This window comes from Anser cygnoides, chromosome 12, assembly GCF_040182565.1.
Source record: "Anser cygnoides isolate HZ-2024a breed goose chromosome 12, Taihu_goose_T2T_genome, whole genome shotgun sequence".
In the NCBI taxonomy this organism is placed as follows: Eukaryota; Metazoa; Chordata; class Aves; order Anseriformes; family Anatidae; genus Anser; species Anser cygnoides.
In genome coordinates, this window is record NC_089884.1 from 1,249,480 (window position 1) to 1,271,194 (window position 21,715).

The window sequence follows — 21,715 nt, forward strand, 5'->3', positions numbered from 1 at the left end:
GTTGTAGTGTGTGAACTTGTGCCGCCCCGATGGAAGCGAGGTGGTTCGGGGCACTGGCTGCTCGCTGGCCCCTGGGCGTGCACAGCCCCAGAAATGGGGGGTTCCCAGTTTGCATCGCGCGCAGCCAGCTCAGGAAGCATCAGCAGCTGTTTGGGGTGGGACAGAGATGCCCTGAGGGTGCAGAGTGAGGCACGGACATGAAGCATCACCTTCTGGGCTGTGTTTCCGTTGAAGTCAAAGGGCAGAGGGGCAGGCGTTTCCTAAAAGCAACCCCCGGTGGCTCTCGGTGGTGTCAGTGAAATAGCAGCTCCAGAAATGCTGGGGAAGCCCGGTCAAGCTCGTTACTCTTCTAATTACCCTGTGGTGTTTTCACTTTTCCTGTGCTGCCAACTGAAAGGCAGCCAGCTTTGCACGGACTCGTGAGGGAACGGAGGTGCCAGGGTGAAAGCGCTGATGGCCGTGTGCCGGCGCGGCAGACGTAACCCGCAACGCCCCCGTAAGGGTCGGCTCTGCAGAGACAGGAAATCAGCGGCACGGGACTGGAGGTGCGGGTGGCTTTGTGGCCACGTTCCTTTGGAGCCAGTGCTGGGTAGGAGTCTGCTTGGAAACACCTGGCTTCCCCTCTGCCCTTCAGCAGCTGCTGGCACGAGCTTCCCCCGCCACCTGTCAGTGGCTGCGCGTTTCCCTGCCCCGCTGCTCCTGCAGCTCCTTCACGTGTGCTGGAGCAGCCCCAGGCGGACAGGACCGCCCTGAGCTTGCAGGGCTCCTTCCAGGCTTGGTGAGAAGAAACGAGCGCTGGGGCAGGAATCGCCAGTGTGAGGAAGAGCCCGCAGTGCGCCCGGGTGGAAGAAGAGGAGACGGGCACAGAGTGCGTTCTCCATGTTCTCTCCCATCCCCTGCTCCGGGCTCTTGCCCCGGCTGCCCCGGGCAAACCCCCGGTGTGCCAGAGGAGAGCAGCGGGGCAGCAACGCGCCCTGCTCAGCCGGCCTGCGAAGGGCTGCGCGTGCTTCTTGGCGTGAAACGTTTGTGCTGAGGCATCTCGCTCACGAGGACTGCGGTTCCTCTGCAGGAGGGGCGAGGCCGGCTGGGAGCAGGAGGACCGGCGCTGTGCTCCAGGAGCTGCTGCTGGTGACCGCGGCGCTTCCTCGCAGCACCCTCAGCAGAAGGGTTCAGCTGGGTGAGCTCCAGCGTGGGAACAGCAGCCCGACCCCGCCGTGCACGGAGAGCACCTCGAGGAGCGGAGCCTGCTCCGCGCTCCTGCTGCCGCCAGCCCCAGCGCTGCCAGGTGACAGCGGGGAGCGAGCGGCGGCGCAGGCGCCGTTAATGATTACCCCCCCCCAGGCTCCCTGCTCCTGCCCCGGCTGCAGGCTGGACGCAGCATGCTGCTGCTGGCTCTCCTGCTCCTGGGGCTGCCGGGCCCCGCGGGGTGCCCCATGACCGAGCCCCTGAGCGGGTCCAGCGACGAGCCCCCGTTCCGCGGCGTGGATCGCTACGACTTCGCCGTCATCGTCACCGCCGGCGCCACCGAGTGCTTCTGGCAGTTCGCACACCAGAGCGGCAACTTCTTCTTCAGCTACGAGGTGAGCGCTGCGGGATGGGTTCGGCGAGGCTGTAAGCGCGGTGCCTCTGCTAATGGGGTTGGGACCGGGGCGCTGGGTCAGTCCCACAGCGGCTCTATGGCCAGCGGCAGCTGGCGGGTCCTGCAGCGGGCACGTCTCCCCCTGCCTGGTCCAGGCAGGTGCAGGGAAGGAAGGGGCCCTTACCTTGCAGGATGGCGGCCACGTGCTGGCTGAGCTCCAGACGTGCTGTCCTCGGGGCGGAGGTGGTTTGCCCCGCGTGGGGAAGGGCCTTGGTTGCGCTGGGGAATGGCTGCGGTGACTCGGATGGCTGCTCTTGCGGACTGAGACTTTTTTTTTGAGGCAGCTTTGTTTTCATTATCAATCCTTTTTTCTTCCTCAAGTACCTGCTCTAAAACCCTAAGTAGGTGCGGAGCAAGCAGATGCTGAGTGCTCCAGCTGTGGAGCTCAGGGAGCTCAGGTTTACGAGCAGCTGGCTCTTTGGGAGCGCGGCCCTTCACTGAGCTGCTGGAGGCCGTTGCAGGAGACCTCGGCTTTCCTCGGAGCACCTGAAGGGGCGTTGAAGGTCCCCACACAGCCATATCTGCTTCTCCCTGTGCTTGGTCTCCTTCCCACGAGGGAAACTCCAGCCCCTTTATCTCCTGTTTACACTGCCCTGGCTGAAGGGGAGCGGGGCAGAGCCACCACCCTGCGCCAGGCAGCGGCCGTGCGGTGCTCGCACGTGGGGACTTAGCACGAGCCCAGCTCTGTCCCCAAACGAGTGCTCGCCCAGCCCCGAGCACCGACAGCAGCGGCTGTGGGCAGCAGGGAGCTGCGCCGGGAGCTGCTCTGCGGGGCTGATGGTGTGCGTGGAGCCTTGCTGGCCCTCCGGGGACCAACAGCAACCCTAGGTCTGCGTGAGCACCAGGAGCGGGGACAAGGAACCTCAGCTCAGGGTTAAATTTCTCAGTGCCGTATCTTTGGCTTTTGTTTTTCTCCTCTTTACTTGCAGCTGGCAGCTCACACAAGCATTTTTGTTCCTGGCCTTGGGGCACAGCCGGCACCCTTGGCTCCCCAGCGATGGCCAAACTCCCCCCCCCAGGCACCCTGCTGGGCTCCTGCCCCACTCACTCCACTCTCTGCTTCCCTGGGTGCAGAGCTGGGCACACAAACACCCTTAGGCAGCGCCCTGCGGGGTGGGGACGGGACCCCCACGGGGCAGGGCACTGTTTGCTATCCCCTGCCTACAGGTCCAGCGGGCGACGGGCTTCGCCAACAGCAGGATCATCCTGGCCACAGCCAGCGACCCCAACGGCTTCCAGATCGGCGCTTCCCAGGACGTGCGAGGACAGATCAGCTTCCCCACCAGGGAGACAGGTCCCTGCTGCCCTGGTCCCTGCTGCCCTGGTCCCCACCAGAGCTGGGAGGCTGCTGCCTGCGGTCTGGGGGCTGTGAGCTCCCCGGGCACCCTCCCTGCAGCGTTGGCTTGAAGCAGCTGCAGCTCTGCCACCCAGGGAACGAAACTCCCCGCTTCTCTCTGCAGGTTTCTACCAGCTGTGCCTGGACAACCAGCATAACCACTTCGGCTTCATGCAGGTGTACCTCAACTTTGGCGTCTACTACGATGGCTTCAGCGTGGAGAGGGAGCAGCCAGCAGAGAGGAGGCAGCTGAATGACACCTTGGAGGCCATCGAGGTAGGTGCCGCTTCCACCACAGAGCGCTTTGAAACAGCACGTGTCAGGCAGACCCCAAATGGGCTGGAAATAAAGCAAGCAGCGAGGCTGCCCGCCCCATCCTGGGAATGGAGGATCCCAGCGGTGTTCGGCTTTGGCCACCGGGATCCAGGTTGGGTAGCAGCGCGGGCCCTGCGCTGGTGTGCCAAGCGTGCTGCTCACGGGCTGGCTTCCAGCAGTCCTGCGGGGCTGGGCAAGTCCTTCCCGAGGGACCCAAGAAGGGCGTTTGTCACTGCCTGACGTGTTGCAGCTTAACTCGGTGCTGAGCCCCCCGCTGCAGCGCCTCCTTTCCTCTCCCGCGGCGTTGTGTCTGCAGGTCAGCATTCGCAAGCTGCAGCTCCACATCTTCCACATGTGGCGGTTCTACAACTTTGCCCGGATGAGGAAAGGGGCCGACTCCTTCCTGCTCGAGTCCAACTACCACTACGTCAACTGCTGGTCGATGGCGCAGAGCTGTGTCATCGTCCTCTCGGGGGCCCTGCAGCTTTACTTCTTGAAGCGTCTCTTCAACGTGCAGGGCTCCAGCAAGCCGAGGTGCTGACAGCGCCCCGCCGGGAGCGGCGCTCAGCCTGCCTCTGCCCGCAGCACCGGGACCGAGCTGCATCAGCCCCTCCTGCTGTGTGCAGAGAGGGGGGAGAGCCTGGATCCTGCGCTGGGAGCTGGCACGGCTGGAAGCAGAGCTCACCCCGCCTCTAGCTCCAGCCCTGCCTTAACTGAAGTTACCTCCTAACCAAAATAAACAGAACACCCCTTTGTATCTGTGCAGCAGTTTGTTCTGTGTCTACCCGCTTTTAGGCAGTGTCTCAACCTGCCTTTTTTGGTTACAAACCCAATAAAAAAAGGCTTCTAACACGCTTGCTTTGTTGAGGGAGGGGGTAGCGCTGGCTGCCCTCCCTCCGGACCAGCCTTTGGGGCGAAACCTGCCCTGCAGGCAGCTGCCTGCCCTCTTCCTCCCTCCCGTAACAGAGCCGTCAGCCTGCGACAGCTCAACCCGCAGCAGGGAGGGCCCTGCTCTGGCTTCACCTGCCTAGCCTCACGAGGCGCTGTGCTGCTTGGGGTTCACCCCCCGTGTACCACTGGGGATGCCTCAACCCCAGGCAGGCATCAAGGCTGAGAAGTGACACGAGACGACAGAGCTTTGGGGGAAGGATCAGGCTTTATGCAACCGCAGCACCAGCTCTGGTGCCTCCTCCCGTGCGTGGGGACAGCCCCCTGCCCGGGGTGAGCTCCTGGCAGCTCTGCACGCTGCTGCCACGCAGGGGGCAGGACAAGTCCCTTCTGCCCAGAAACGCTCACAGCTCCCGAGCGCCTGCGCTCCCCTAGGTCAGCATGTCCTCGCTCCGCACGTACTCCCCGACGTCGGCCTGGTGGAACACCACGATCGCCATGGGGTCCACCTTCCGGCAGTCCTGGGTGGACTTTGCAGCTACCCCAAACCCCTGGGGAAGAAAAAGAGAGCAAAGGGAGGTTTCTGCACCCCCGCTCCCGTGCCCGGCAGCAGGAGGCGCGGGGCTCACCAGCGGGACGTCGGCCATGGAGTACACCACCACGCCCTGGTACTGCGCCGTGTTCTCCGTGATGCGGCCCAGGCCCGACTTCAGCACGTGGTTGCCGTAGAGGAAGGACTGCTCGGAGCCGGGCTTCACCCACACCTTGTACTGCAAGAGAGGCACCATGAGTGAGCGGCAGGGGGGCCGAGGGGCCGAGCCGGCCGGGGGAGCGCGCGCCCCACCTTGGCGTAGGGCGCGAGGAAATCCAGCGCCGTGACGTTGAGCCGGAACTTCTGCGTCTTGGTGAACTTGCCGAAGCAGGTGCCCAGCGCCACCAGGCTGTCCCGCGGGATGCTGGCCGCCCCCTTCAGCAGCTTCTCGCTGCGGGGGGACACGGGGGCTGAGGGGGGCGGCGAGGCGGCAGGGACGGGCCCCCGCCGGCCGCGGCCCCCGGCTCACCTCACGTAGTAGACGCGGTCGCGGTGCAGGCGGAAGCAGTAGGTGCCGTCGGGGCGCTCCACCAGCAGCTGGATGTTCTCGCCGATGCTGCGGGACGGGCGGCGTCCGACCCCACGTGCCAACGGCCCGGCCCCAGCCCCCGTGTCCCCCCCTGGTCCCCCCTGCCCCGAGCCCTCGACCCCATCCTGGTGCCCTCCCCTGGTCCCGGTGCCCCGGCCCGGTGCCTCCCAGTTCCCCCCCCCAAAGCCTCCTGCCTGGTGCCTCCCGGTACTTCCCCCCCCAGTAACCCTGTCCCGGTGCCCCCCTCCCCCCCACCGGTAACCTTCGTACCGGTGGCCCCCCTCCCCCGGTGCCCCCCCCATCCCAGTGCCGTCCCGGTAGCCCCCGTTCTGGTTCCCCCCGGTGCTCCCCCTCCATCCCGGTGCTCCCCCCCCAGTACCCCCCCGGTCCCAGTACCTCCCCGGTCCCGGTGCCCTCCCGGTCCCGGTGCGCCCCCCCCAAGTCCCGGTACCCCCCCCGTCCCGGTACCCCCCCGGTCCCGGTGCCCCCCCGGTCCCGGTGCCCCCCCCAATCCCGGTACCCCCCCCAATCCCGGTACCCCCCCGGTCCCGGTGCCCCCACCCAATCCCGGTACCCCCCCCCCGCAAGTCCCAGTACCCCCCCGGTCCCGCTGCCCTCCCGGTCCCGGTGCCCCCCCGGTCCCAGCACCCCCCCGGTCCCGGTGCCCGCTCACTATCTCCCGAGCTTCTCGAACACCGCCCGCGTCTCCGCCTCGGTGAGCGGCCGCATCTCCCCTCGCCGCGCACGCGGGGGCCCGGCCGGAAGCGGAACCGGAGGGGCCAGACCCGGAACCGGCGGGGCCGGAACCCGCGGCGGCGGCGGCGGCGGGGGCGGCGATGGCGGCGGAGGAGGCGCGGCTGCTGGCCTGGCTGCGCGGCCCGGCGGCGGCGGGGCCCGGCGGCGCCCAGCTCTCCGCCTACGTGGCCGAGCTGGCGGCGCTGGGGCTGGCGGAGCTGGGCCGGGAGCCGGCGCGGCTGGCGGCGGAGCGGGCGCGGGTCGGGGCGGAGACGCGGCGCTTGGCCTTCGAGCACTACCGGGCCTTCATCCGCTCCGCGGAGTGCACCGGGCGCGCCGGCCGAGGCTTCGGCGGCATCGAGAGCCGCCTCGGCAGCCTGCTGGACCGCCTGCCCGCCCTGCAGGACGCCTGCCGGTGCGGGCACCGGGGGACCGGGGCGGGGGGGGGAGCGCCGGGAGCCGGTGTCAGCGCCGGGGACGGGGAGAGGAGGCCGGGGGGGTCCCGAGCGGGGCACGGGACCCCCGCGCTGATCCCGTCCCGTCCCCGCAGGAACTTCGTGCGCGACGCCGAGGCCATCGCCTGCAGCCGGCGGATGAACAGCCTGACGCTGAACCGGCACACGGAGATCCTGGAGATCCTGGAGATCCCGCAGCTCATGGACACCTGCGTCCGCAACCGCTACTACGAGGAGGCGCTGGAGCTGGCCGCCTACGTGCGGCGGCTGGAGAAGAAGCACAGCAGCATCCCCGTGATCCAGGTGCGCCCGCCCTGCACCCGCCGCGCTGCCGTCACCCGGTCCCCGCGGCTGAGTTCCCTCTTAGCCTGCTCCAAGGAACCTGCTTTGGCGGCGGGGTTGGACCCGATGGTCTTTCGAGGTCCCTTCCAACCCCTACAATTCCGTGATTCTCTCCCTCCCCAGGGCATCGTGGCCGAGGTGCGCCAGTCCACCCAGCTGATGCTGAACGAGCTCATCCAGCAGCTCCGCACCAACATCCCGCTGCCCACCTGCCTGCGGGTCATCGGCTACCTGCGGCGCATGGACGTCTTCACGGAGGCTGAGCTGCGCATCAAGTTCCTGCAGGCGCGGGACGCCTGGCTGCGCTCCATCCAGGCCTCCATCCCCGAGGACGACCCCTACTTTCACCTCACCAAGACGGTCGAGGCCTGCCGCGTCCACCTCTTTGACATCGTCACTCAGTACCGTGCCATCTTCTCTGACGAGGAGCCGCTCCTGGCCCCCGACCAGCCCACCCTCAACGAGGGGGCCATCTTCCACGGCTGGGTGCTGCAGAAGGTCTCCGAGTTCCTGCAGGTGCTGGAGCGCGACCTGCAGCGAGGGGTGGGCGGCCGCCTGGACTCGCTGCTGGGGCAGTGCATGTACTTCGGCCTCTCCTTCAGCAGGGTGGGGGCTGATTTCCGCGGGCAGCTGGCCCCCATCTTCCAGCGCGTCGCCGCCGCCACCTTCGGCAAGGCAGTGGAGGAGGCGGTGGAGAAGTTCCAGGAGGAGATGAATTCCTACACGCTCATCTCCGCCCCGGCCGTGCTGGGCAGCGCGGCGGCCGTGCCGGTGCCCACGGCCCAGCCGGGGACGCTGCAGCCGCCCATGGTGCTGCTGGACTTCCCGCCCCTCGCCTGCTTCCTCAACAGCCTCCTGGTCGCCTTCAACGACCTGCGGCTCTGCTGCCCCATCGCCCTGGCCCAGGACGTGGCCACCTGCCTGCAGGACGCCCTCAGCAAGGTGAGGTGCTGGGGCTCGGAGCTGGGCCCAGCTCCTGCTTTGTCTTGGCAGAGCAGCAGAAAACGAGGACGGTCTCTTCGTGCCCGAAATACTGCCTTTGTCTAAGCGGTTGGGTCACCGTGGAAGAGAAGCGGCTGTTTTCCCGTGGGGGGTTCTCTGGGCCCTTGGAGATTAACAGGATTAATGGCTCTGTCTTCCTCCTTCAGGTGACCAAAATAATCCTGGCTTTCCACCGGGCAGAGGAGGCAGCGTTCAGCGGCCGTGAGCAGGAGCTCTTTGTCCAGTTCTGCACGGCGTTCCTGGAAGATCTGCTCCCCTACCTGAACCGCTGCCTCCAGGTGCTCTTCCCTCCGGCCCAGATCGCGCAGGCGCTGGGTAAGGCCCTGCTGTGGGAGGTGTCGTGGCGGGGACACGGTGGCACCGTGCCGCAGGACCGTGCCCAGCCCTCTCTCTGTGTCCCGCAGGCGTTCCCCCAGCCCAGCTGCAGCGCTTCGGCCGCCTGGGCTGCGTCGACGCGGCCGCCATCGGGGAGCTGCTGGCCGCCGTCCTGCCAGCGCGGGAGGCAGAGCCGCTGCCGGGCGAGGAGGAGCCGGTGCCGCAGAGCGCTGTGCCTGCTCCAGCTCCGTGCCCACCGCAGCAGCGGGAGGAGGGTGCCGTGGTGGGGGAGCCCCCGGCAGCACAGGGCCAGGAGGACCCCGCGGACCCCGCAGCGGGGGCTCTGCTGCCGGACGCGCCGCCAGCCGTGAGCTAGCGGGGAAGGGACTGCGCTGCACGGTGACACGGTGACACGGCTGTCCCTGCGTGTGGCTGCCCCGGGGACAGCTGAAAAGGGACAGCCGGGGGGGGGGGACAGCCCCGGTTGCTCCACGGGGACGCGTTGTGGGGCCCGTGCCCGCCGTCCCGGTGTGTCCCCGCGCCGTGCCCGCAGCAATAAACCCGTGCCACCGCCGTGCCTGGGGCTGCTCCTGGTGCTCCGTGGGGCCGCGTCCTCCCTCTCGGTGCCTCCCCACGGTGCTCCCGGTGCCGCCCCCGCCCCGCCCCCCGCGTCACGTCCGTCCGTAAGATGGCGGTGGCGGTGCGGCGGCTGCGCCCGGTGGCGGCCCCGGTGGGCTCCCGGTGCCGCGGGGACGCTTCGTGGGGGGCCCGGGAGCGCTCGTACTGGCGGGCCCTGCGGCGGCGGGTGCTGGGCCCCCCCGTGCCGCCCTTCTCGGAGCCGTGCCAGGTGGGCACACCGGTGCTGCGCGCCCCCGCCGCCGCCGTGCCCGCGGAGCAGCTGGGCAGCCCCGAGCTGCGGGCGCTGGCGGCGGCGTTGGCGGCGGGGCTGCGGCGGGGCCCGTGCGTGGGGCTGAGCGCCCCGCAGCTCGGCGTGCCCCTGCGGGTCTTCGCCGCCGAGCTGTCGCCCGCCCGCTGCAGCCGCTACCCCGCGGCGCTGCGCAGCGCCCAGCGCATCGAGCCCTTCCCGCTGCGCGTCCTCGTCAACCCCGCGCTCCGCGTGCTCGACGCCCGCCTCGTCACCGCGCCCGAGGGCTGCGCCAGCCTCCGCGGCTTCTCCGCCTGCGTGCCGCGGCACTGGGCCGTGCATGTCTCCGGTACGGCTCCCCCTGTACCCCACCGATCCCCCCCCCCAAACCCCTTCCCGGTCCGATACCGGTCCGACCCCCGCTCTCCCGCCGCAGGCGTGGACGAGAGCGGGCAGCCGGTGAGCTGGGAGGCGTCGGGCTGGGCCGCCCGCGTCATCCAGCACGAGCTGGACCACCTGGACGGCGTGCTCTTCATCGACCGCATGGACAGCCGCACCTTCGCCAACACCGCCTGGAGCCAGCTCCTCGACTGACGCCACACGGCAGCGGCACCGGGCACCCCCAGCACGGCTTCATCGTGGCAATACAGAGCGTGGTGCGGCCCCCTGCCTCGTGTCCTGTCTGCAAACTGGGGTGTGCTGGGCCTCGTCCCCACCCCAGCAGCACCCAGGCCATGGGAGGGAAGGGGCTGGGGCGCAGGCTGCTGGCTGGGGGGATGCAGGGGAAGTGTGTGTGGGGGGTGTGGTCCTGCGGCTGGGCAGCGTCTGAAGCTTTTGGATTGTTTTTATTTTCATATAAACAAGACAGAACCCGAAGCAGCATTAATTTAAAAAATAAAAAAGAGCAGGAAGAAGAGAGGGGAGCGGTAGGAGGGGCGCCCGGCTGCACTGGGCCCCCCCCCCGACCCAGTAGTGTCAGCCCCCCGCCCCGGGCAGCGCTCCCCTGCCCCGCCGGGTGCTGAAGTGAGCGGGGTTGAGCTGTGAGCTGCGGGTGAGCCTGTTTGGCACGGCCGCCTGCCGGGGCGCGGGGAGGGGGGTGCGGGTGCCCCAGCCCCACCGCCTGCTGCCGCGGCCCTTATCCCTCCTGCCCAAAGTCCTCTGTGAATTTCTTCACCTTCAGGAGGTCCTCGGCGTTCACCGTGGGGCGGGTGGTGGCCAGGGAGCGCAGCATGTCCGACTGCAACACAGGGAGGCGGGCGGCCGCTCAGAGCGGGCGGCAGCGTGCTGAGGCTGTGCCCCCGTCCCCACCGGGCACCAGGGTGCCACCGCAGGGCAGGCGGGGGGGGACCTGGGGCTGCCTGCTTCAGCGCATGAGGTGCTGAGCCTGCTGAAGCCACCACGCGCCTCCGCCAGTCCCCGAGGCAGGCGGTGGCTCGGGAGGAGGAACCGGTAGGGCCGGGGCTGCAGCATTGCTGTGCCGGGGCCAGGCCTCGCCGCGGCCGAGCGCCGGGGCCGGGTCGGAGCCCCACTCACCATGCAGACGATGGGCTCCATCAGCTTGTCGCTGGGCACCTCCATCCAGGTCATCTCGATGGCCCCCGGGTCCCCGGGCGAGCACGGCGTCAGGAGGTCGTCCACGATGAGGTTGGGGTTGGTGCGGGAGGGACCACGGACCTGGCGCGGAGGCAGGCGGTGCTGGGGGGGGGGGGGGGGCCAGCACCCACCCCCCCTGCAGCGGGCAGCCCCCGGCCCCCCACTCACCTTCTTGAAGTGCATGGCCGACTGCACCTTGCGGACGGGCTGCATCAGGGCGTCCCGCACGATGATGCTGATGTCAGCCCCCGAGTAGCCCTCGGTCTTGCGGGCCAGCTCGTGAATGTTGGCGTCCGTCAGTGAGTGCGGCGTGTTGCCCAGGTGCAGCTTGAACATCTGGGCGCGCGCCGCCTCCTCGGGCAGCGGGATGTAAATGCGCTTCTCGAACCTGAGCGCGGCACGGGGGGGGGTCAGGGGATGCGCCCCCCACTGCTGCCAGACCTTGCAGCCCCGCGGGGCACAGTGTGGTGCCGCGTTTTGGGGCGCCGCGGAGGAATTGCGTGCTGCTCACCTCCTCCTGATGGCCGAGTCCAGTACCCAGGGGATGTTGGTGGCGCCGAGCACCAGGATCCCATCGCTGCTGTTGCCCACACCTGCCCCGGGAAAGAGAGGGTGGACGCTTGAGAGGGATCCCTGAAGGGTTGGCTCCACCAGCCCCCACCCTGCCCCGTATCCCCCCCTCACCCCATAGCGCACCCGCCGGGGGAGCCCCACGCACCCTGCATCTGCACCAGGAACTCCGTCTTGATGCGCCGGGCCGCCTCGCTCTCGTTCTCGTTGCGGGAGCCGCACAGCGAGTCCACCTCGTCGATGAAGATGATGGAGGGCTTGTGCTGCCTCGCCAGCTCAAAGAGGTTCTTCACCAGCCTGGGCACAGAGGCAGGGGCTGGGTCCCCACGCCCCGAGCGCTGGGCGAGGGACCCCGGCCCCACACTGCCCACCCGCTGCCCAGGGGTGCGAGCCCCACGCACCGCCGCTTCCTCCTGCCCCTGCCCGCCCTGGCAGCAGCCCCTCAGGCAGCCCACAGCCCCCTGACAGCTTACTTCTCGCTCTCTCCCAGCCACTTCGACATCAGGTCTGAGGATGACACGGAGAAGAAGGTGGAGTTGTTGGCTTCGGTGGCCACGGCCTTGGCCAGGTAGGACTTGCCAGTGCCAGGGGGCCCGAAGAGCAGAATCCCTCGCCAGGGCGTGCGCTTCCCTGCGACAGAGCCCAGCGTCAAAGCGTCTGTGCAGGGACCTTGGGGCCCGCAGGGACATACATCCCCGCTGCTCTGGGTCACCTCCCTGCTGCTGCTGCCCCTTGCCGTGGGGCCCGAGGCCCTTCTCCACGGGCGAGCGGCAGCCGCGGCGCTGCCGGTGACCCTCACCGGTAAACAGGTGTGGGAACTTGATGGGCAGGATCACGGCTTCCTTCAGGGCCTCCTTGGCTCCCTCCAGGCCAGCCACGTCACTCCACCGCACGTTGGGCTTCTCCATCATGATGGCACCTGCGAGGCGGCGGTGAGAGCCCCCCCGGCCCCCCCACAACCCCCCCACAACCCCACGCAGCCAGGCCCGCCCGACGCCCCCGGGCACCGAGCCCCGGCCACCACAGCCACCCCCTGCGACGGCTTCGGGCGCTGCACACGACGGCGCCCGCTGCGGCCAGCCGGCCCCCTACCCATCAGCTGCTCCTGCAGCTTCTTCTTCTCCGGGTTCTCGCCCTCGCTGTCGCTGTCGCTCCTGGGGAAGAGGGGGAGGAGGTGAGGGGAGGCCGTGCCGCGAGGAGGGCAGGTGCTGAGGCCGGGCCGGGCCCCGGGCACCCCCACGCACCCCTTGTTGTCATTCTGGGCCTCCTTGACGGGCTTCCTGCCCTGCCTCTCCTTGCTGCGCAGGTAGTCCTTCAGCTTCTCGGCGCGGTCCAGGTACTGCACGCACTTGGCGCGGATGCTCTCCTTGGCCTTGTCGCTCTGCGCCTCATCTGCGGGGACCCGGAGCTGTCACCCGCTGCCCCGCCGGGGCCGGGCCGTGCCGGGGGGGCCGTGCCGTGCCGGGGGGGGCCGTGCAGCGGCGGGGCTCACATTTGATGGCGTGCAGGAAGTACTCCACGGCGTGCTGGTACAGCCGCAGCGCCTCCTCGTAGTTCTTGGCCTTGTCCTCCTCCGTCGCCTTGGTCACCAGGTCGATGGCTTTCTGCCGGGGGGGGGGGGGGGGGCCGCCGTCAGCCGGGGCCTGCGGGGGGGCAGCCGGCGGGGCGCGGCCGCCCGCAGCGGGACCGGGGCCGGGGCCGGGGCCGGGGCCGGGGCCGGGCAGGGCCGGGCCTTCCCCTCGGCCGGTCCCGGCGGGGCGGGAGGTACCTGCAGGGTGGACGTGGTCATCGCATCGCACGGTGGCGGCCGCCGTTGGTGCGGCGCGGCCCTGCCCTGCCCTGCCCGGCACGGAACGGCGCTGCCCGGCCCGGCGCGGCCCTGCCCGGCCCGCTTCGGCCCGGCCCGGCGCGGCTCTGGGCGGCGGGGCCCTGCCGGGACCGCCCGCGACTGCGGCTCTGGGCGGCGGCGGCGGCGGCAGCGCCCCCTGCTGGCAGCCGCCGGGACCGCGGGGCGGGGCCGCGACGGACACGCCCCTCCGTTAGCCCCGCCCCTCCGTTAGCCACGCCCCTCCGTTAGCCCCGCCCCCTCTGCCAAGCCCCGCCCCCTTTGCTCCGCCCCGCCCCGCGTGCTCGGGTACAGGGCGCGGGCGCGGCGCTGTGCGGGCACCGTGCGGACACGCAGCGTGCGTCCTACACGGCGGGCACACCCCGCAGCGTGCGCAGCTTGCACGCACCTTGCACAGCGTGCGGTGCCTTACAGCGTGCACGGCGCACACAGCGCGCAGCCCTTACACACCCAGTGCCTACCGTGCACACGCAGTGCACACGCCTCACACGGTGTGTAGCCCCTACAGTGTGCACACACCTTTACACAGTGTGCGTGCCTTACACAGTGTGCACACACCTTTACACAGTGTGTAGCCCTTACACAGCGTGCACGCACCTTTACACAGTGTGTGTGCCTTACACACAGTGCACACACCTTTACACAGTGTGTAGCCCTTGCACAGTGTGCACACACCTTTACACAGTGTGTGTGCCTTACACACAGTGCACACACCTTTACACAGTGTGTAGCCCTTGCACAGTGTGCACGCACCTTTACACAGTGTGTAGCCCTTACACAGCGTGCACGCACCTTTACACAGTGTGCGTGCCTTGCACACACAGTGCACACACCTTACACACTGCAGCCCTTACAGTGTGCACAGCACACACCCAGCATGCATGCCTTACAGTGTGCACACACCATATGCAGCATGCACACCTTGCACACACAGTGCACACACCTTACACACTGTGCAGCCCTTACAGTGTGCACAGCACACACCCAGCGTGCATGCCTTATACAGTGTGCACACACCATATACAGTGTGCACACCTTGCACACACAGTGCACACACTTTACAGTGTGCATCCCTGACACACGGTGTGCATAGCGCACACACACTGCACACCCTGCACACACAGTGCCCACACCTTACACGGTGCACGCACCTTACACACACAGTGCACAGCACACACACCCCCAGCACACACACCACATACACACACGCACTGTGCACACACCCCCCCATGCACACCCGCAGCCCCCACACCGTGCACACCCTGTGCACCCCCGGCCCACCCCCACCGCCCACCCCCTGTGCACGATGCCCACACCCCCCCCGCACACCCACGGCCCCCACCCCCAGGCAGCGCATGTCCCGAGCTCCCCCCAGCACGCAGTGTGTGTGCGTGCAGCACGCCGGGCGTGCAGACGCGTGCATGGTGTGTGCAAGGGCTCCCCGCGCACAGCGCCCGCGGCTGGGCCGTGCCGTACCCCGCAGTCCCAGGAGCAAGAGTGAGAGCCCAGACACGGAGGTTTTGTATAAATAGCGATTTACAAAGAGTACAAAAATAGAAGGGGCTGCGCGGCCCGGGGCCGTGGGGAGGGGGCTCTGCCTGCGGCGCACCCCAGGGCCCGCGGAGCCCCGCGGGAAGCAGAAACGGTTGCGGAGGAGGTCGGCTGGGGGCACGACGGGGACGCCCCCGGCCCCCAGCGCCTGTCCCCACGCGAGGGTCAGAGGTAAAGTACAAAAAGCGAAAGTGCATAAATCTGCGCCTCCCTCCCCAAAGCCGCGGGGTGCCCCCCCCCCAACCTCCCCAGGGGCCCCGCAGCCCCCAGCCCGGGGCGACCCCGTCCCCAGGAAGGAGACGGCGTTTGTTTTCTGGCTCTTAGAGTTTGGGAGCAGCACGGAGGGGGCCCGAGCCCCCCGCCCGCACCAGCACCGTGGGACCAGGTCCCGGCGTTCCCCTGAGTGCCCAAATTTTTAAGACAAGACCCCCGAGGGGGGCGAGCGGCCGCACGCAGCGCCCAGCCCAGTCCCGTGGGGCGCGGGGAGCAGCGGCGCCGCTCCAAGGCACAGGCGGTGAGATGGGAGATGGCTTCGGGACCGGGGGGTGCTGCTGGAGCCCCCCCGTGCCGCAGCAGGGGGCAGTCCCGGCCCCAAGGCACTGGTGCGGCGGGAGGGGGCGCGGGGGCTCTGTGCTTCCTCCGGCTGCTTCGTGCTGCGGGGTTGGGGTCGGGGGCTCCGGGGCCGTCGCCTACACCAGCAGCCCCATGCGGGTGACTTTGGCCGAGAGGAAGGTGTGCAAGATGAAGACGATGGGCTTGGGGCAGGAGTGCAGGTCCAGCGCCTGCGGAGGGAAGGGGAGAGCGGCGTCAGAGGGCGGGGGCACCCCCGGCGCCACGACCCCGGCGGTGCCTCAGAGCCTTGGGGGCAGGGGGGGTGTCCCGTCCTCACCAGCTCCCCCTCGGGGCCCCCGAAGTCCAGGTAGAGGGTCCTGATGCCGTCGTCCGCCGACATCTTCAGCTTCTCGTAGGGGTAGCGGAAGAGGACGCTGCCGCCCCCCTCCTCGCGGCAGACGGTGAAGCCGCCCTCGTAGTGGATGCAGAGCTTCACCTCCTGCCCGCCCAGCGTGCAGCCTGCGGGCACAGGCAGGCCTCTGGGTCCCCGCGGGCACCCGAGGCAGCCTTGGCACTGCCCTTGTGCCATCCCCACTCTGGCGGCCTCGGGGATGTGAACCCAGGGGGGCAGAGTCCCCGGTTTGGGGAGCGAGCGTCCCCAGGCTGCGGGGGTCCTGCCTCACCCACCCCAGCGCTGCCCCCGGGCGGTGGAGGAGGCAGGGAGGCAGTCAGGCTGAGTGCCCCCACCGCTGCCAGCAGTGCTCTGGGGACACGGAACCTGCCGCTTCCCAGCCCCATCCCGTTCCCTGCGGGCAGAGCCCCCCCGGTGCCAGCGCGCACTCACCCATGGACACCTCCTTGATGAGCTCGGCCGCGGCGTGGCAGCCCTGCACCAGCACCCGCGTCCAGCAGGAGAGGTCCCGGTGCGTCTCCACGCGGAAGACGTGCATCTCGATGCCCTGCCGCGAGCCCGTCCGGGTGGCGAAGGTGAGGTCGGAGCCCAGCGAGGGCGAGCGGCGGCCCGAGCCCGAGTGCACCAGCCTGGGGACGGACGGGGGACGTCAGGGGCGCGGGGACAGCGCCGTGCCCCACGCGTGCGGCCGCAGCCCCCCGTCCCCAGCCCACCTGGTGGCCACCAGCGGGTAGCTGTGGCACGGCGAGGCCCAGGCGTCGCGCGTCCAGGGCATGGCGTCGTAGAGCAGCAGGTCCTTCTCCGTCACCGCCATCAGGACCGGCCGCCACTGCTGCCGCCCGCCGTCCAGGCGCGCCTGACGGAGACGGGGTCACGGTGAGGGGCAGCCGCAGCCCCCAGCAGCCACGTCCCCGGCCTCGCGGGGTGAGGACACCGCCGCGCGGTGCCAGCCTGGGGACCGCGTCCCCCCGAGCGCCCGCGTACCTGCTCGGCCAGCCAGGCGATGTGCTTCACCTCGCGGCCGCCCGCGCCGCCGCCCAGCGTGGCGTTGAGCTCGGCCAGCACCTGCGGCAGCAGGGCGGTGATGTTGGCGTGCAGCGCCGTGAACCAGGAGTGCGCCGTGGCCGTGTCCTTGCAGCGCAGGATCAGCGTGTTCCTGCTGTCCGGCGAGTGCAGCTCGATCAGCCTGCAGGGGACAGGGCACTAGGACGGGGTGCAGCGGGGCGCGTCCCTGTCCGTCCCCCCCCCACCGCCACCCACACGCAACGGGGCCGCCCAGCCAAGCAGGACCTGGCCCAACGCCTGCAAACGCAGCCGGACGCGGGGCTCGGGGCGGGCGGGCTGCCAGCGCCGCGGGGGCCCGGGGAGGGGGCACGGCGCAGCCCTGGGCCCCGGCCAAACCGCCGAGCATTTCCTGAGCGCCGCCGCGACGCGTCCCGGGAACCCCCCCTGCCTCCCCCTCACCGGTTCTCCAGGTCGGGCATGCTGAGGTTCCTGGCGGCAAAGCACATCTTGAGCGGGATGACCTTGCGGTCCCGGGCGCCGTGGTGCTTGGGTGAGCCCGAGTCCTCGCTGCCGCTCAGGCTGGGCGACTGCGGGGCGGCCCCCTCCCAGGGCAGGTCCGACACCAGCGACGGCTTCTTAATGTAGGGCGTCACCTCCCGCATGAACTTCACTGGGGACGGAGCAACGGGCAGCGTTAGGGATGGGGGATCCCGCGGGGACCGGAGCGCGGAGGGATGGGGACGCCCCCCAGGGCCGGGGAGCCGCGACCCCCGGCTGGGAGCCGGCGGCACAAGGGGCGCGGGGGGCTCGTCCCGGTACCGTCAGGGCGCGGGGATCGGAAGGGGCCGGCGGCGCAGCACAATGGGCCGGGCGGGAGGTCAGGCTGCAGCCCATCCTGGCCCGCCCTGCAGGACACCACTGTCCAAGTTTCCAGCGCCACAGGCGCTCGAGGCCCCCGGGAGCGGGAGGAGGACGAGGACTTTCCAGCCAGGATGTCCCCGGCTCCGTGCTCCTCTCCAGGCTGGGAGGAAGGAAGGAGGCACCGGCTCCGTTTCCCCCACGGACCGTCCCTCCCCAAACAGGCAGCAGCACGGCCCCGCCGAGCGCAGCGGCGTGCCAGGACGCAGCTCGCTGACACCCATCGCTCGCCGGGTGCTGACCCCACGGCCCCCACGCAGCCCCCAGCCGGCCGAGCTCCTCGGGCTCGCCGGCACAAGCGGCCCCGCGCGGGGCCCTGCTCCCTGCTGTCACGCTCAGGGAACTCCAACTCGTTCAAGATGTCAGGGAGCGTCGGCGCCAGCGAGCGTGCGGCGCTGCGTGCCAGAGCAGGGCTGAGGACAAGCAGGAAAGCCGCACGCACGGCCAGGGCTGGGGGTTCCCAACCTCTGCAGCTGCCACCCTGGTCTGGCTGCGAGGGAGAAGGAGCCACGCTGGGAACAGCAGCCCTGGTACGCCACAGGGCAGCAGGGAATTAAAATCGGGAAAAAAAAAAAAGCAAATAAGCTCTAATCTGCTGTGAAACACGGCTGCAAAATGCAGCTCCCCATGGCCAAGTAGGCCACGCATAGCCACGGGGGAAGCACCGCAGGCGGTGGGCAGCAGCGCTGCTGCGGTGCCCGTGCAGGGCTGCACGACGCGGGGGCAGCGGGGCTGCAGACCCCGGGCAGCGGGAGGGGGACCCACTGCCACGAGCCGCCTGCCCTTGCTGCGGGCAGCCAAGGAGTTAATATTAGCCTCCCGCCACGCTTATCCCCGGATTACGCCTTCGCCACGCACCTTTAATCCCCAGCGGGCAGCGCAGCGCCCAAGGTGGACGGGTGCGGGCAGGGGGCTCAGGGGGCAGCGTCCCCCTGGGGGCCGCTCAGCAGCTGGTGGCCAGATGTTGGTGGCCTCCAGCCTCCGGCCGTGGTTGGGGACGGGGAGCAGAGCACGTACTGGCCATGCAACCACAGCACAGCAAACCACTGCCAGGCCAGCAGGCTACGGGCGGCCAGGGATGGTAAAACCACCCCAGCAGTTTGCCTCCTGCATCAGCCGAGCCCCAGCCGCCCCCTCGGCACAGCGTGCCGGGCTGCGCAGGCTCGGCCACCACAGGAAGCGCGCCCCAGCCCCGGGGTGGCCGGCAGCGGGTGGGGTGTCTGCACCCAGCCTCTGCCTGGGGACGCCGCCTGGGCAGTGCTCCTGCATGGCACAGGCGGGGAGCCCCCCGTGCCGGTGGGGTGCAGGGGGCACGGCACCTGCAGGGCCCCGTCCTGGCACGGCTGTCGTGGCACGGCACGGCACGGCCCGCCTACGCGCTCACCACAAAGGAAACCCAGCGCTGCTGCACCCTCGCGCAGCCTGCCGCAGGAAGGCGGCTGCTCTCCCTGCGTGCACCCAGCGGGCTCGCGCTGGTGTCAGCAGGGCTGAGACCCCCGAGTGCTCCCTGGCACCGCTGACCCCGGCCCCACACAGCCCCCTCCCGCTGGCACCGCAGCGGTTTCCCCACCCATGGGCGCGGGTTTGCTCTCGCAACCCTTCTTCCCCTTTGCCAGCCTCCCCGGCCAGCAGGGCCCAAGGGCTCAGAGCTCGGCCCCCAGCTCCTGCTGAAACGCAGCGGGGCTCCTCTCCACCGTGCCACAAGCACACCGGGTCGCACCGTGCGGCGTGCTGGCAGCCCCAGGAGGAGGGCACCCACTGCAGGTCCCCACAACAATGCCCAGCGCTGGAGAGCGGGTGCAGGGCTCAGTGCTGGAGCTCCTGAGCACCACGGCCCCCGCCAGCACCGGTGGGGCCTCCCAAGGACAGCGCAGCCGGCACCAAAGTCTCCAACCCTTTTTGGAGGGGCGATGCTGGGCACTGCTGGGTCCTCTTCCAGGCCCTGAGCAGCCCCACGCACCCCCAGAGTGGAGATTGTCCCACGGGACAGGAAGGGGCAGCCGTGCCCAGCGGCTGGCTGGGGAGCGAGGGGACAGACGCTTGTGGGGCTCCTGCGGGACAGGACCGAGCGGCACGGTGCCAGACGGGAGCGGAGGGGCACGGTGCCGGAGGCAGAGGAGAGGCAGCAAATCCGGCACGGGGCACCCGCGAGGCGCTCAGGCGACAAGTCTGCGTCTGCTCTGCCAAAAACAACAGCGGGCGGCCGCGGGCTGGGAGGCGAGGTGGGAGCCTCGTCCCCTCCTCGTCCCCCGGGGCCCTCGGGGGCAGCTGAGCCGCACAAATCCCCGCACGCCCTCGCACCGGCACGCGGCCCCGGCGGGTGTCAGGACAGGAGGGCGAGCCGGGCACCGGGGACCCGTGCAGGCACCGGTGGCACCGGCAGTGCCGCACCGGGCAGGTCCTGCCCCAGCTTGCCGGGGAACAGGTCGGGCAGGAGGTGGCCGCGGTGCCGGGCCAGCCCTGCGCCGGCTTCACCGCAGGCACCGAGCCCGGGCGCTGCCGCCCTCGGAGCCGTGCTGGGGCTGGGCACCACGGGGAGCCCCCGGGGCACCGCAGCGGAGCCCGGGGGGCACCGGGTGACACGGCAGCTGGGGGTCCCAGCTCTGTCGGGGGGGTGTCCCCATCCCTGTCCCCAGCCCGGGAGGGGGACACCCCCGTACCCTGCCGCCAGTGGGGACACGACCGGGCCCCCCACGGTGAGCGGGGACGGGACAGGCGGGGAGGCCACGACCGTGACCGGGGAACGAGGGGGGGGCAGAGAGCCGGCAACGGGGCGCGGGGGGTGGAGGGAGGGGGCACCGGGAGGGACACCGGGGACGGGGAAGGGACACCGGAGGCCGGGGGGGGGACACCGGGTGGGGACATCGGGGGCGGGGGGGACACCGGGGACCGGGAGGGGACACCGGGGACCGGGAGGGGACACCGGGGGGGGACACCGGGGACCGGGGGGGGGGGACACGGGGGGTGCCGGTACCTTCCAGGACGACTTCCCTCCCGGCTCGCTTCAGCGCCTGCACGGCCTGGTCGTGGGTGGCGTCGCGGAGGTCGACGCCGTTAACGGCGAGGATGGCGTCGCCCAGGCGCAGCTCCCCGCTGCGCTCCGCCGCCAGCCCCGGGAAGATGCGGGAGATGAGCACGGGCATGCGGTTCTCGCGGCCGCCCTTGATGCTGATGCCGAGCCCGCCCGCCTCCGCCTTCACCACCCGCACCCGCCGCACGCCGCCGCCGCCGGTTCCGCCGCTCCCGGCCGGTTCCGCCGCTCCGCCGCCGTTGGGCACGCCGTTGAGCTGCTCGGCCGCCGGCTCGCCGGGCTCGGCCGTGAGGCTCAGCGCCTCGCCGCTCAGCTCGGCCGCCACCCGCACCCAGCGCTCCCGCAGCAGCAGCTCCAGCAGCCCCGCCTTGGCGGCGCGCGTCCACACGGCCATGCCGCCGCTGCGCCGGGCGGGCGGGCGGGCGGGCGCGGGGCGGCCGGGGGCGGGGCGGCCGGGGACACGCCCCCGCCCGCATGGCGCCGCGCCATTGGGCCGCTGGGACGAAGGGGGCGGGGCGCCGGTGGGGGCGCCGCTCTGATTGGCGGGGAGGGGGGAGGAGGCGGGGTCACGGCGCGCTAAGCGAGAGCAGAGCGGACCGCCCCGCCGCCACGGCCCGGGACCGGCGCCCGCCCCCCGGGACCGCCCCGTCCCCCTCCGGGACCGGCCCGCGACCGGCGCCCCCTTCCCGTACCCGGCCCGGGAACGGCGCCCGCTCCCAGCCCCACACGGTACCGGTACCGCTCCCCCCGTTCCCCTTCGGTACCGGCCCAGTACCGGCGCCCCCCCCCCCCACACACACACCCCGGCCCGGTAGCGGCGCCCCCTCCCGGTACCCGGCCCGGTACCAGCGCCCGGCCCCCGGTACCGCCCTGTCCCCCTCCGGTACCGGCGCCCTCCACACACCCCTGCCCGGCCCGGTACCGGTGCCCCCTCCCCATACCCGTACCAGTACCGGCCCCCCCCCCCACTACTGGTGCCACGTCCCCCCCCAGTACCGGCGCTGCCCCACACGCAGCCTGGCCGGGCCCAGAACTGCCGCCCCCTGCCCCTACCCAGCCCGGTACCACCACCAGTCCCGTCCCCCGGTACCAGTACTGCCCCCCCGTACCAGCACCCGCCCCCCCCAACCCCCCTTACCGGTGCCACCTTCACCCCCAGCCCCCTCCGGTACTGGCACACCCCCCCCGGCCCGGTACCACTGCCCCCTCCCCTGCCCTTTCTGC

General features: G+C 70.5%; 5 protein-coding genes across 8 annotated transcripts; 2 read left to right on the forward strand and 3 right to left on the reverse strand.

Moving 5' to 3' along the window:
- Positions 1-140: 140 nt before the first annotated feature.
- Positions 141-4,064, forward strand: TMED6 (transmembrane p24 trafficking protein 6). 3 transcript variants are annotated; one of them, XM_048050493.2, is made up of 5 exons: positions 141-589; positions 1,070-1,177; positions 1,342-1,580; positions 2,807-2,933; positions 3,100-3,748. In XM_048050493.2, the coding sequence occupies exons 1-5, from the start codon at positions 454-456 to the stop codon at positions 3,528-3,530; spliced, it is 1,041 nt and encodes a 346-aa protein (XP_047906450.2). In that variant the 5' UTR covers positions 141-453; the 3' UTR covers positions 3,531-3,748. The 3 variants fall into 3 exon arrangements, with proteins under 3 accessions (XP_047906450.2, XP_047906449.2, XP_047906448.2); XM_048050492.2 differs by having other exon boundaries at positions 447-1,177; positions 3,100-3,251; positions 3,607-4,064; XM_048050491.2 differs by having other exon boundaries at positions 447-1,177.
- Positions 4,065-4,427: 363 nt separating this feature from the next.
- On the reverse strand, positions 4,428-6,132 carry NIP7 (nucleolar pre-rRNA processing protein NIP7). The gene is made up of 5 exons (XM_067004162.1): positions 5,973-6,132; positions 5,240-5,326; positions 5,023-5,161; positions 4,808-4,948; positions 4,428-4,729 (listed from the first exon to the last, which is right to left on the reverse strand). Exons 1-5 carry the CDS (start codon positions 6,026-6,028, stop codon positions 4,610-4,612), a joined length of 543 nt encoding a protein of 180 aa, XP_066860263.1. The 5' UTR covers positions 6,029-6,132; the 3' UTR covers positions 4,428-4,609.
- Positions 6,133-6,135: 3 nt separating this feature from the next.
- On the forward strand, positions 6,136-9,682 carry COG8 (component of oligomeric golgi complex 8). 2 transcript variants are annotated; one of them, XM_067004158.1, is made up of 5 exons: positions 6,136-6,449; positions 6,585-6,792; positions 6,955-7,773; positions 7,980-8,148; positions 9,450-9,682. In XM_067004158.1, the coding sequence occupies exons 1-5, from the start codon at positions 6,136-6,138 to the stop codon at positions 9,605-9,607; spliced, it is 1,668 nt and encodes a 555-aa protein (XP_066860259.1). In that variant the 3' UTR covers positions 9,608-9,682. The 2 variants fall into 2 exon arrangements, with proteins under 2 accessions (XP_066860259.1, XP_066860258.1); XM_067004157.1 differs by lacking the exon at positions 9,450-9,682 and adding an exon at positions 8,238-8,725.
- A 157-nt stretch (positions 9,683-9,839) lies between these two features.
- On the reverse strand, positions 9,840-13,142 carry VPS4A (vacuolar protein sorting 4 homolog A). Its single transcript, XM_067004161.1, has 11 exons — positions 12,945-13,142; positions 12,669-12,780; positions 12,421-12,568; positions 12,269-12,330; positions 11,976-12,095; positions 11,650-11,806; positions 11,325-11,473; positions 11,118-11,199; positions 10,775-10,994; positions 10,547-10,687; positions 9,840-10,250 (listed from the first exon to the last, which is right to left on the reverse strand). Exons 1-11 carry the CDS (start codon positions 12,963-12,965, stop codon positions 10,149-10,151), a joined length of 1,314 nt encoding a protein of 437 aa, XP_066860262.1. The 5' UTR covers positions 12,966-13,142; the 3' UTR covers positions 9,840-10,148.
- A 1,398-nt stretch (positions 13,143-14,540) lies between these two features.
- Positions 14,541-20,912, reverse strand: SNTB2 (syntrophin beta 2). Its single transcript, XM_067004160.1, has 7 exons — positions 20,435-20,912; positions 17,002-17,212; positions 16,522-16,723; positions 16,251-16,393; positions 15,970-16,166; positions 15,463-15,644; positions 14,541-15,355 (listed from the first exon to the last, which is right to left on the reverse strand). The coding sequence occupies exons 1-7, from the start codon at positions 20,883-20,885 to the stop codon at positions 15,263-15,265; spliced, it is 1,479 nt and encodes a 492-aa protein (XP_066860261.1). The 5' UTR covers positions 20,886-20,912; the 3' UTR covers positions 14,541-15,262.
- Between the last annotated feature and the right edge of the window lie 803 nt (positions 20,913-21,715).

Bases quoted from the DNA above. Each gene is read 5' to 3' on its own strand.
- TMED6 (XM_048050491.2), top strand. From the start codon at position 880: ATGTTCTCTCCCATCCCCTGCTCCGGGCTCTTGCCCCGGCTGCCCCGG. The intron at 1,178-1,341 runs GTGAGCTCCAGC...ACCCCCCCCCAG, and splicing joins CAGCAGAAGGGTTCAGCTGG to GCTCCCTGCTCCTGCCCCGG. The intron at 2,934-3,099 runs GTCCCTGCTGCC...TTCTCTCTGCAG, and splicing joins CTTCCCCACCAGGGAGACAG to GTTTCTACCAGCTGTGCCTG.
- VPS4A (XM_067004161.1), bottom strand. From the start codon at position 12,965: ATGACCACGTCCACCCTGCAG. The intron at 12,569-12,668 runs GTGAGCCCCGCC...GGGTCCCCGCAG, and splicing joins CTTCCTGCACGCCATCAAAT to ATGAGGCGCAGAGCGACAAG. The intron at 11,474-11,649 runs GTAAGCTGTCAG...CTCTGTGCCCAG, and splicing joins TGGCTGGGAGAGAGCGAGAA to GCTGGTGAAGAACCTCTTTG.
- NIP7 (XM_067004162.1), bottom strand. From the start codon at position 6,028: ATGCGGCCGCTCACCGAGGCGGAGACGCGGGCGGTGTTCGAGAAGCTC. The intron at 5,327-5,972 runs GTGAGCGGGCAC...CCCGTCCCGCAG, and splicing joins TTCGAGAAGCTCGGGAGATA to CATCGGCGAGAACATCCAGC. The intron at 4,730-4,807 runs GTGAGCCCCGCG...TTTCTTCCCCAG, and splicing joins CCATGGCCGACGTCCCGCTG to GGGTTTGGGGTAGCTGCAAA.
- SNTB2 (XM_067004160.1), bottom strand. From the start codon at position 20,885: ATGGCCGTGTGGACGCGCGCCGCCAAGGCGGGGCTGCTGGAGCTGCTG. The intron at 16,394-16,521 runs GTACGCGGGCGC...CGTCTCCGTCAG, and splicing joins TCGCCTGGCTGGCCGAGCAG to GCGCGCCTGGACGGCGGGCG. The intron at 15,356-15,462 runs GTGAGGACGGGA...TTCCCTCCGCAG, and splicing joins GGGGCCCCGAGGGGGAGCTG to GCGCTGGACCTGCACTCCTG.
- COG8 (XM_067004157.1), top strand. From the start codon at position 6,136: ATGGCGGCGGAGGAGGCGCGGCTGCTGGCCTGGCTGCGCGGCCCGGCG. The intron at 6,793-6,954 runs GTGCGCCCGCCC...CTCCCTCCCCAG, and splicing joins GCAGCATCCCCGTGATCCAG to GGCATCGTGGCCGAGGTGCG. The intron at 8,149-8,237 runs GTAAGGCCCTGC...TGTGTCCCGCAG, and splicing joins CCAGATCGCGCAGGCGCTGG to GCGTTCCCCCAGCCCAGCTG.